We start from the raw sequence: 12,743 nt of genomic DNA, 5'->3' as shown, positions 1-12,743 counted from the left end.
AAAAACCCCAAAAAAAAGCCCAAAAAAAAAAAAAAAAAGAAAAAAAAAGACAGCCTGCAGCTATTTGTTAATGTAATTAAGTAAAACGAAAGCACACTAGCACAGAGCCTGCAGCCGTAAATAAATGTAACTCTTCCTGCAGCCGTAAAAAAAATGTAACCCTTCCTGCAGCTGTTAAGTTCAGCCGTTAAGTTAAGCACTCTCTCACACACACACCAGTTTCTCCTGCCTGCACAATTTCTCTGCAGCCAGTAAGTAAAAAGAAAGCCTGCTGTTCGTTAATGTAATAAAGTAAAACGAACATACACTAGCACAGAGCCTGCAGCCATAAACAAATGTAACCCTTCCTGCAGCCATTAAATAAGAGAAGCGCAGTCATTAAATAAGTAAAGCTAGCTCTCACACAGTGCAATACGTTCGTAACGGACCTGTGGAGCAGTTCGTAGTTTCCTCCTCTCCTGGACTTGTCTTGCAGCTTTCTTTCTCCCCTTACAGTAATTCTTTCACAATGGAGCGTTAAAACAATGTGAAAGAGCCATATTTCCTTCCAGTTTGTAATTCCCTCGCAATGGAGCAGCCAGAAATGCTTGCATGTCTCAAGCTCCAATCCAACAGGCTGGCAGGCTATTCACATAGCTGACGTCATGTCAGGTCAAGGCTGACAAATTTTGAAAAAAGAGCCAGGAAAATCGGAAATTAAGGGGTGCCACTCAGGAATCGTGGCACCCCATTATTTGGACCTCAAAACCAGTTTTAACTGAGAAATTGGGCATGGCTGACAGGTATGCTGGGATGATCGGAGGACTGAAGTCACCAAATAATGACATACATTTGAGCTTAAGACTTCAAATCATTCAGAAAAGGTATGATAACACAAACCCTGTTACTCTAGCAACTTTTTATGTTTACAAGGTCAATATTTAAAATCTGCCCCTATTTTTGAGCCTTTGTCCCCCCCCATTTTGTTAGGCTTTGCCCAGATTTCTTGCACTAAGAGGTTGAGAGGTATGGCACCACCCCAGGTGTGAATTTGTGATTTCCCATCCACTGGTCCAATCTGTGCTTGAAGATGATCAGGGATGTGCTCTGCTTCATGTGAATACGAATCCTATTCCAGAGGAGGGACAATCTTTGGAACACATCTGTCTCTCCAGCATGATCTATTCACTTCAGAGATCAGATTTAGATCTTTGGAGCAAGTAACTCTCATGCAGTTAGTTATGTAAGTAAGCAGCATTTCTATCATGACTGGCTCAAAGATTGCCTTGTAGAGGTTTATGCCCAATTTTGAGAGTTTATAATACAGATATCTATAATCCAGAGCTGTTGGACATGCTACACCTAAAGAAATCCCAATCCCTCCGAGCTACATGTTCTAGGGACCTAAACCTTGTCACCAAAATAAACAGGACATGCTGGAGGGATAGATTCCTGTCCCCGAGACTTCCCATACTCTGGAACAGGCTACCCATCTATGTCAAGCAAAGTTCTTGATTAACACTCCTCAAGAAAAATCTTGATGAGTGGATGGGAAATAGGAAATACACCCCGGGGATCACTTCTGTGTCTCTGCTCGACAGTGGCACAGGAAAATAACTTTCTTGGGTGGTGTAAGCCAGGGAACCTTGTTGGCTAGGCTTACATAGGCCCTTGGGCCGATAGCCTAGTACCTACCTATGAACCTATACCTGATGAGGTACTGTGTCAAATACCTTGGCCAGGTCAAAGTAGGTGGTACGCACTTGTCTTACCCTCCTCCATGGCTTTGGTGACCTTCTCAAAGAAGTTGACCAGACTGAGCAGGCAGGACCTGCCCTTGACAAAGCCAAAGGTTGAGATTTCCTATGCTGTCGTTAATCAAGTCCATGATTACACTTTCCATAGCCTTGCAAATGAGGCTAGTCAGACTTATGAGTTGGTAGTTTCCTGGGTCAGCTGATGGTCCCCCCTTGTGCACAGGGATGACTGCTGCTGCCCCTCACTCTACTGGGACCAAGCCTGTCTGGAGGCGATGGTTGAACAGAGATCAGCATGGGTCTGCTAGGTCATGTTTCAAGCTATTTAATAGGCACCCTGGGATTCTGTTAGGGTCTACTGATGCTGTGTTTCTAGCTTTAGGGAGTGAAGTGACGACATGTACTTTTGTGATAACAGGCAAAGGAATGGTAGGGAGATTTTCATGGGGCATGACCAGAGGTGATGAGGGGAGTGAAATTTGAGATGAATTTATTGACCAGCAGGTTTGTTATTTCTTCTGGCTCAGAGTAACAGTGCCATCTACAACCAACTCAGCACATTGTTGAGTGTTTCTTGTCAGATTTTGAATGCAACTAAAAATGCTTTGTGGTTATCCTTTGCTTGGGAGGCTATTTTATTATATAGCTTTTGAAGACTTGAATAGTTCCCTGATTTGCCTATCGAAACTAATGAGGGAGTTTCTTCTCTGTTGTGTGCCCTTCGGCATATTTCTAGACAGAAATTTCTTCCTTCTGTTGTATAGTCTATTCATGCCAGGGGTCCAACAGAGTGGCTTGTTTTTCCATCTACACCTGTGTTTGGTTCGATCAGGTACTGCCATTTCTATGTAGTTGTTTAAGCAGTTATACAGGGCATTTGTGTATCCTTCTGCACAGGCCTCTGTATTTTTGGGGTTGGGGAACTTTAAAATTACTTACGCTATCATTTAATAGGAGGTAATTTGCCTTGGAAAAATTCTGTAGGGTTTTAAGGTTTGATGGGGGTTCTAATTTTACATTTATTTCAAAGGATACTGATTTATGATCTGATCTTACCAATGAGGACATTACGCTGGGGGGTAATGCTCCAACATGTTTGAGAGTACTATGTCAAGGATATTTGAGCCCCTAGTGGGACAGCATATCAGCTGTTCCAGAGCATTTGCATCGACAATGTTCAGGAATCTCGGAGTCTGCATGTTAGTGGTCATATATGTTTCTCGGTTTATGGAAGGGCTGTTAAACTCACTGTAAGTAATTGTTTTGGGCCAAATGGTAAGTGATTGTTGTAACCTCAGGTATGAGGATTGGGTTTCTTGGTTCATGATTGGAAACTTGTAGCTAACAAAGATATGGTGTGGGATTTTGACTATGGTCAGCTGGGCATGGAGTAGCTAAGAGTTATCCTGCTTGACTAATATAGAGGTGTGATTATTTTTTTATGTAAATGGAAACATCTCCTCCTTTTGTTTTTTCCTTTTCAGAGGATGGTCTGAATGTGTGATAGGCATTGTAGCATGGCACTGCTGGGTTGCTTTCCACAGCTTTGAAAAATTTCTTTAACTGCGCAGACATCAGCATTCTCCAGGGCAAGGAGAGCTTTCAGGGAGTGTGGTTTCTTGTTAAAACTCCTAGCATAGAGCAGTAGTACCTTAATCTTGGTAGTAGAAGAATTTGTTACACTGGTAGGTCTGTTGGTTTGGCACTGCCTAAACAAGGCATTATGGGGGTGGCTAATGCCTTGACCAGCATTCAAAAGTGTAGCAGTGATGGCTGCAGACCATTTCTGGCAAAGCAGCATGGTCTGTCGATAATTTCATCCCAAGTTGACAAAATACTGGATCCCACTGGAATGACACCAGTAGCTAAGCCAATTACTGAAGTAAATCACTTTCTGTTTGTATTGTGGTATCATTCTTGGTGAGGGCAGAAAGCTGCTCAGTGCTAGGCTCATACCAGCCTGCAACACATTTAGAGACATCCATCATTGTGTCCGTTCATATAGTCCACAGAGGTACATCACAAGTCATTCAAACCCACTACAACTGAGTCATACTGGTACTTGTGGCTGAGTGACCTGAGTGCCTGCATGATGTGGTAAATCCTGGCCCTGAACTGATTAACACTCTATCTAAACTGGTGATGGGGGTGTTCGTGTGTCTCACGAAGGAGTCTCCCGTAATCAAGATGCTTAAACTTGTGGTGTTTTGCCTTAGGGGCTTGCTTGTGGAGACACTGTGATGTGTATTTTTATGTGTAGTAGCTGACGTTGACTTGGTTTTGTTTGCATGTGGTTTCTGAGGGCAGTGTATGGGAGGCCTCTGAGGTTTTGGTAAGTTATTTCCAAGTACCTCTGCATATGTGGGTTTGTGCGTTGTGTCTAGACCTTATTTAGTAAGAGAGACTATGTACATGTGCTGACAACCTGTTTGTCATTTGCTATGGTAGTATACAAGAGTCGTGTCTCAATTTTTATAGTGTAACTACATCTCTCACATACTGTGTTTGCTTGCTTCAAGATTAAGTGGTTGTCAGTATACATGAGACAATTGCTACATTGCCTCAGGATACCCATGTCCACCAGGCTGGCCACAGAGATAGCAGGAAAGTGGCTATCCACAGTTTCAGGTATTTTACTACGAGTTTAACCAGGGATGATAGAGGAGAGATTTAACTAGACTAGGATGTTAGCACATGGCCGAAGAAGGAGTGCTATACTCAGTGTAAGCAGCAGCTATCCAGCAAGGCAATGCTACTCTGAGTGCAACGCAGATTCTCTTAAAGCAGTAGAGGGACCAGGGAAGGTTGCAGAGATAGTCAAGGGAAATCTTAACCGGATAGCATTTGCATCTATAAAGGGCACTGCTAACTGCCACTGCAGGGAGAGCAGCCTATCATAAACACTGGGTTAATATAGAATCATAAAAACAAAGTTTTACAACAGCAAGGCCCACAGACCAGGAAACACACAATAAACTTTCAGCCAGCATTCCCCCAACTCGGACAGGTTTGCTACAGCACACTTCTGCCAAAAGACTGAAGTTAAAAAAACCCTCAATGTAAAAATTCTGGTTTTAGATTTCAAATGCAGGGAAACCACACAATCTAGACACTACTGTCCTGTAAAACTCATAGAAACAATGCAATTAATGACTACAGCAGCAGTGGAAACAGTTCAACTTTGAAACTATAAAGTGCAAAAAATTTAACAATTGATGCAGATTCTTATGAAATACAGTAAAATTTATCAGCATAAGTGCAAAATGTTGTTTTCGTTCTTTTAGCAGCAGATGGCTTTAGATGCAGCAGATTCTCTAACTCTCAGATAAAGTAGCCAAACCTAGAGCAACTCTGAGGAACTGAGCATAAACCCACACAAACACTGGCCTTGTACAGAATCAAAAAAACAAGTCATACAACAGCAAGGCCTGCAGACCAATCAGGAAAACACAAAATAAGCTTTCAGCCAGCACTCCCCAACTCAGATAGGTTTGCTAGAGCACACGTCTGCCACAAGAGTGCAGTCAGAAAACCCTCAATGTAAAAATGCTGGTTTTAGAGCTCAAATGCCGGGATCTTACAAACCATAGCGATTAACAAGAACTTCCAGTTTCTCAGTCTTTGTACTATCTTTTTAGTCTCTACCCACATATATCCTTAGCTGCCATAACAGAAGCCTTTTTTTAATCCATACCTCTAAATACTTCATCCCATTATACCCAATAAATATGTTGTTTGCTGAACCAGTGTCTGGGTACATAATATTCAACTGTAGATTTTATCTGCATTCATTTTATATCACAAAAAGACTTGAACAGTCTCCAAATGTTCCAAAATAAGATGCCATTTTCTGGATTTATCAGGTATGAAATAATATCATCTGCAAATAAAACCACTGTTATATCCCTGCATTTCAGAGTCCATTACTTTCTTTGCCAAAGGTTCTAAACACACAGCAAATAAAGGGAAAGAAGACGCTTATGACTGGTTCCTCTGTTCAAACAACTTATGAGAGGAACCCTCCCCACTTTAATTCTTGCCTTAGATCCTTCATATATCCTTCTAATTAACATTATTAGTGTATCAGGAAATACAAATGCTTCCACTAACTACTCAAAATCCCATATTACTCCAAACACTTTCTCTGCATCAAAACCCACCAACAATGGCAGTGTTTTTTTTTTTTACATTCTGCTTCCCTCTGGATCATTATTCTATTAATGCTAGAAAATGCTCGACTCCACAAAACCAAACTGATTAACATTGACCAATATTGGCAACACCTTTGCTGTTACTTTAGCTGATACAGATATCAATGCTTTAAAACCATGGTTTAAAACTGAAATGGGTCTGTATGAAACTGTGACTGATGGGTCTGTACTGTTCTTGGGTAATACAACCATGACAGGATTGGTGCTTCCCCTCCTTTTAAAATACTGTTAAATAAAATCTTCCAGATCTATATCGCTCTCTTTCCTCTTAACTTCCAAACTTACACTGGAATACCATCTGGCCCCAGGGGCTTGCCTGAACATTGATTATACATCTCTGTCTTTATTTCATCTCCTCCTATCTGTAATGGCTGCCCCCTTTATTCTTGTACACTGGCACAAGTTATCTGTTAATTGTTGAAACTCATGCACCTCTAACCTCATCATAATTAAGTCTTCCATAAATATTCCCATTAGTGCTCTTTCTTTTCTTCATCAATTCTCTGCTTTATACATCATCATCATCATCATCATCCCCTCTTTTTCCCATTTTCTACATGAGGTCGGGGTGTCCTGTTAACTGTTGCCATCTCTCTAGATTCAATGCCACACTCTTGCCTTCTCTGACACTCATGCTTGACTGTTGCAGATCTTCTCTCATACAATCCCATCTACTTCTTTGGTGGGCACCCTCGTTTCCTCTTGCCTTCTTCCTGTCTGACCCAAATCTTCTTCACCAGATTTGTCTTCTACTTTTCTGCACATGTGCCTGAACCACTGCAATCTGCTCTCTTTGATCTTTTCTGTAACTGGAGCTACTTTGGATTCTGCTCTTATGTCCTCATTTCTTCATCTGTCCCACGGTGTGCTTCCTACTACCTGCCTCAGGCATTTAATTTCCATCACCTGTAGCTTCCTCATCTGCTCTGCCTTTACTGCCCGGGTTTGTGTACCATATAGCAGCACTGGTCTCACTGCTGTTTTGTACACCTTACTTTTCAGCTTCTATGGCATTCTTCTGTTATACACTACACTTGACATTCTATGCTAGCCAGTTGCAGCTCCTCTGATTTTAGCTTTGACCTCTTATTTCAGACTTCCCTTTATCAACCATCCCTCCCAGATATCTGAAGCGGTTACGCTGTTCCACTATCTTCCCTTTTCTCAGCTTCTTCTGATTTCCCCAGTTTGCTACCATTACCATTGTCTTACCTGTACTCGATTTTATCCCATGTGCTTTTAATTTTGCATTCCATTCCCCTATCTTTTGCTGAAGTTCTTGCCCAGAATCTGCCTGTAATGCCATTTGTCTGCATACAGCAACATTCCTAATTTGCTAATCTGACCTGCTTGCTAATGTAATCCATCACCAACATAAACAGCAGTGGGCTCACAGCTGAACCCTGATGCACACACACTCCTACTGGGAACCCCTCTGTGAGACTGACCCAACACCCGTTCGTACTTGAATCATTAGGTCCTTGTACATAGCCTGCACTAATTCTACCAATGTTTCTGGGACTTCGAACCACTGCAGGACTGCCCAAACCAGCCTTCTTGGGCCCTTATTATATGCTTTCACCAAATCTAGGAATGTCTACTTGGAATCTTTCATCATCTCTAGCTTCTTCTCAACTCTCTCTCTCTCACTGCAAACAATGTGTCAGTTGTGCTGCATCCTGATCTGAATCCAAACTGCTCATCTCCCATCTTACTTTCTACTACTCTGTGCAGCCGTTTATCAATCACCCACTCCAGAACCTTCATGAAATGAGACAGGAGTTTGATACCCCTTGTACTACCACAGTTGTGGATGTCCCCTTTATTCTTGTACACTGACACAAGTATGCTTATTCTCCAGTCATCTGGGATACGCCTTTCTTTCCACATTGCTATAACCCTCAGGAGTCATTTCACCCTCATCTCACCCAGCATCTTTATCATAGCTGCTGTGACCTCATCTAAGCCTGCTGCTTTCCCTCACTTCACTTTCCATAGTGCTGGACAGTGATAATGAAGGACATCTCAAAAGATTATTTCACTTTAGTATGCAGGACTCATGTTCCACATACTTGAACATGAGATGGTCAAAGCTGAGACAGCAAGATGCATCCACCTAAGATGGCTACTGGGGGTGAACATCTCATCTCTTCTTGCTCTCTGCTGAGAAGTTTGAGCCAGGTCACTTGTTAGTTAATGGATTGTGGCGCTTATAGGAAGAAATACTGGTGGAGAGTATACCTCCAGATCTCTCATCTTCTCCCACTACAGCACCTTGACCCTGGATCGGACTCTCCTACTGATCTCTTTTATGACTGACCTCCAAAGATACACTTCATTAGCTTGACATTCTAGGTCTTAAGTCTCCTCCACATCTTTCATATAGGTGACTACCATGAAACCCTGACATTTATGTCAATATTTTACAGCATACTACTCTCATAAGCAGTAGAAGCAAAGCAAGTGAGGGCCCTGACGTGCATATTGACAAGAGATGTACATTTAGAAGGTCAAGGACCTTCCAGAGATGCAGGTTATGAACGAGGTAAGAAGCATGAGAGCAGCAGAAAAGATCCATGGAACACAGGACCCAAAGCACACCTTCCTCATCAATGTGTGATATCAGTGTGCTTCAGATGGAAGCATGTGGGGTTGACTACAAAACACTCAGAATTTTACCAAGCTAATACTGTCAGAAAACAGAAATTACGACAGAAACCTACTGCACAAGGTTGCCAACACCCGATCACTTGGTTCATTATGAAACATTCACAGTGAGGAAAGAACTTCTCAGTGTAAGCTACACAACAGAAAGAAGAAAGTCAGGCTTACTTATTAGGATATTTACGGAAGATATCTTTAATTACTACAATGGCTTCCTGGACCACGTAGTTCACCTTTGTCTGGATGAGGTCAAGCAGTGTGCTCACACAACGTTCCGCAGATTGCTGTAAGAAAAATAATCAATCAATCAACACCACAAACAAAAATTCACCTTTCACAAAACTGTGTACCTCTTTTGTGAAGTTAAAAAGTCACACAGATTAAGAAAGAAAGAGTTCAGATGGAATTTGAAGCACAAATGAGATGACAGGAAATACAATGTCCATTGAAAAGAAATGGCAGGACAGAACACTGACATCTTACAGCATTCATGTATTTGAAACAATTTTCAGTCAGGATTACCTGAAACACTTTGGCAGTCACCTCTGATAAGACATCAGTGTTAAAAGCTGTCAGGCAACATTATCTTTAAATTCAGTTTGTCTGTTTTCCAAAAGAAAAACAGACCACTTCTTCGAATCAATGAATAATACATTTGATTAAATATGCACAAGATTACCACAGCAGTTTTAAAATCTGCATACATTTGTTTACAAAGCACTTACACAGCGAGTTTGAAATGATAATTAATAAAATTCAATAAAAAAGCCATTTCTGGTCAAATTAATCTAATGTACTCAGAAGTGCTTAAAATAAATGAGACACTGAAGGAGTATATCAACTGCAGTAAAAAAAAGCTAAGAAAACAGGAAGCTTTAACTTGATACTCAGATGCACTGGAAAAAAAAAACTGTAAAATTCAGAGGCTGAAATGAACAAAAGGCTGTCCGAGTATGACACGTCAAGAGCTGCTTCAAAGAACAGTAGAGTTAAAATGTGAAATGCACAGAGAAAACCTGAGATTTTCTGCTGTACCAGAGAAACAGGAAGGAGCAGACTATCAATTTTATGAAGGAATAAACAAGCCACTGGACTGGTACTCTACAGCAGGATTTGTTAATCGAAAGGTCACACTGAGTGTACGCTCCAAACGTGGTTATGAGAAAGCAGCCAAAAACTGTTATTAGTAAAGATACATTCATAGTAGCAAAAAGAGTTGGTCCTGACACAACTGTGGCAAAAGGGAGAAGTATTAAAAACTGGAGACAACAGAGTGATGCTGGAAAACAATTATTCACTGTACACCTGGCAGAAGAAAAACAAATCTTTCATAGCAATCAGGAAATGTGAAGAAGCGGATGTGATATTCAAGATGTTGCATCCAGCTGTCGTCATCCTGGAGGATCAAAGACATTTTTGATGCAGAATAGGATAAAAAAGAAATATTTATCCAAGAAAAAAAGTGAGCCAGTAAACAGAAGGAGACTCTGCTTCTCATTCTTCTGACAATAAAACTCAAAGTGAGACATTGCCAGTGAAACCTTTTCTAATGATCCAATGGAAAGTGCTTGAGAGATAGAAAAAAAGCACAGGAGCTGACCACAAAAATCAGAAGTATCTTGGAAATGAACCAGAGTCTGGTGTTGGGATATGGAGATTAACAGGAAGACCAGCAACACTGACTTTAATGAATACATTTTAGACTATGAAGCATCAATCACATTTATGAAATATGGCTTTGCAAGAAAAAGTGTTTGAGAAAGACTGGACTTTTGTTGACTTTGTTAAACTTGTGGGTAGACTGTAAAGCACGATTCTCATTGTAAGTCATTAATTTTTAAAAGAACACTAAAAGAGGAAAAATAAGTAAAACAAATTTTGTTCTTATTAGTATTTGTACAAAACACTTTATGATAAAAAGCATGTTATATATAGTAAAACAGTTTTGCGTAATATGTAATCAGGGGTATTTTAAATGGGGGAGTCTTCATTGACTGTTATAGGTGTTAAAATATTCAAGTAAGCAAGTACTTTATTTTTACTTGTAAGAAATATAGGCATTATAGTATAACATGAAAAGAAGGCCTGACAAAAATCAAGTTTAATGTCGATATGTTGAGATCTTAGGCTGCTGGGGTGGGGTTGAGGGGTAAAAGTGCACTAATTATATCATATGTAAAATTAAAATATTTTCTCTTATTTTTAAAAAGGTCAATGTCTAGAGCAATACCATTGGCTTAAGTTATAAACAAGTTTTTTTCCAAGGAGGTAGACATGAAACCTAAAACAAAACAGTGAAAGCCTTGAAAAGTGCTACGTCTCTTACATCTACAAAGATATTAGCTTTTTTTTTTTTTTTTTTTTCCATTAGCAAATGTTCAGTGGGAGTCAAGAAGTCTGCAGTTAAAAGTAGCTGTACCCATTCTCTTCGGAGTGAAATTTACAAAGATTTACTCTAAATATGTTTACATGTCAGCAGGTACAAACAATTAATCTTGATAGTTCTGAATATTCTTTACTGGGGGACATGCGAAAATTAAAGGTACAATGGCAAGCAGTTCAGTGGAACATATAGTTTGAAATTATGGGACGTAGATAAGACATAGCAGCCACTCTAGCAGCCTTAACACTATATTGAATAGAACATTGTACAGTTTATTTTTATTTAAAGATAGCCAGTGCACTTTTTCTTAGGGCTAAAATTTAATGTTTTCTGACCGCATACAAGTTGTTTTTCACTTCTGCGAGGGAAACAGAGATAAGAAAAGAACAGACAGCAATCTGTGTAAGTGGGAACACAGGCTGCAGCATGTGCTTTGCTGCCTGGCAATCCTTAATTTTAGGTAAGGAAGTCCTGTAGGTGCAGCTGTTGATTTTGGGCAACTGCTCCTATCTGGAGGGTTAAACTTTATTTTTGAAGATATACACAGTTTTGTGTGTTTGTTCAAAGCTTATAAAGGATGGGAGTATTTTAAAAATGTATTTAGATTTTTGAATGATGACTTTCATTTAAAACAAAAAGTCTTGAAAAATATGACATAGGTTTAAACAGGGGTGAGAAGAAATAACTGTATAAAAGATCAGCATGCCAACATTAGTGTGTGCATGTAACATGCAAGTTGTAATTTCACATTAAAAAAGTTCAGTGTAACAGGTGGGAACAACAGCTTTTTAGCATAATGACTTATCTACATTATTTTGGAATGCAAATGGCATTAAAAACAGACAAAAAAGGAAAAACTATTGAATTATATTAAGAAATGCAGAGTGCAAATAGCAATGCTGCAGGAGACTCACTTGAAAAGAAATAACGTGAATTTGACAAAGAAAGGAATTCAGGATGGATATTCAGCAATCAGGGACAAAGAAAAAGGGGACCAAATATACTAATTACTAGAGGGGCTCCGATACTGACAGCAGAGGGGGGAAAAATAGACAATAATGGTAGATTTGAGGTAGAAAGGAGCTACTGTCAAGTGAGGTGGATAATGGTGGCATGTAATCATATTCTACCAAAAACTGCCATTATGGAGCTTAAACTTGGGGAGAAATAATCATCTTTCAGCAAGAAATTAACATTACTTAGAGGTGTGGACTGGAACTTGATATGCAATACAAAGGACGTATCAGGGGACCTAGAATGGAAAATATAACAAAACAGGGTGATTTCTGAAGAAATGTACAAAAAAATTGGTATAGAAACAAATTCAGTAGTAGGAATGGAGACAAAATTCACATATTATTCTTCAAGGTACAATAACTGGGTTACACTACACCAGTGGTTTTCAACCTTCTTACACTTAGGGACCAGTGAAAACAGGAGAATTATTTTGGGGAACCCTTGGGCACAAATAAAAAAAAAAAACATTATGTATAAGAAGCCAATTAAAATAATCATGGTTTGAGCATTGCATGCCAAAGGATGTACACTTCAGTCCATTTTATTAGTAACAAACCAGAAATATGGGCCAAAACTCTGGACATTCTGCAAATATCTGACAGCTGAGAGATATGCAAATATCTGACAGCTGAGAGATATGCTATCTACCACACACGCACGCACACGCACGCACACACACGCACGCACGCACGCACACACACACGCACACACGCACGCACACACGCACGCACA

General features: G+C 40.0%; 1 protein-coding gene across 6 annotated transcripts in view; it reads right to left on the bottom strand.

Moving 5' to 3' along the window:
- The window catches only part of AP1B1 (adaptor related protein complex 1 subunit beta 1), a 1,110,789-nt gene that overhangs the window by 805,420 nt on the left and 292,626 nt on the right, over positions 1 to 12,743 (bottom strand). For all 6 annotated transcript variants that reach the window (XM_044068431.1, XM_044068429.1, XM_044068433.1 and 3 more), the window contains one exon: positions 8,780 to 8,895. In XM_044068431.1, coding sequence (XP_043924366.1) covers positions 8,780 to 8,895 — 116 coding nt within the window. The remainder of the gene's footprint in view (positions 1 to 8,779; positions 8,896 to 12,743) is intronic.

The sequence above is a fragment of the Protopterus annectens genome, chromosome 4.part0, assembly GCF_019279795.1.
Source record: "Protopterus annectens isolate FY-2018-M chromosome 4.part0, PAN1.0, whole genome shotgun sequence".
In the NCBI taxonomy this organism is placed as follows: domain Eukaryota; kingdom Metazoa; phylum Chordata; order Ceratodontiformes; family Protopteridae; genus Protopterus; species Protopterus annectens.
The sequence above is the reverse complement of the archived record's forward strand: the minus strand, read 5'-3'. Positions and strand labels throughout refer to the sequence as shown.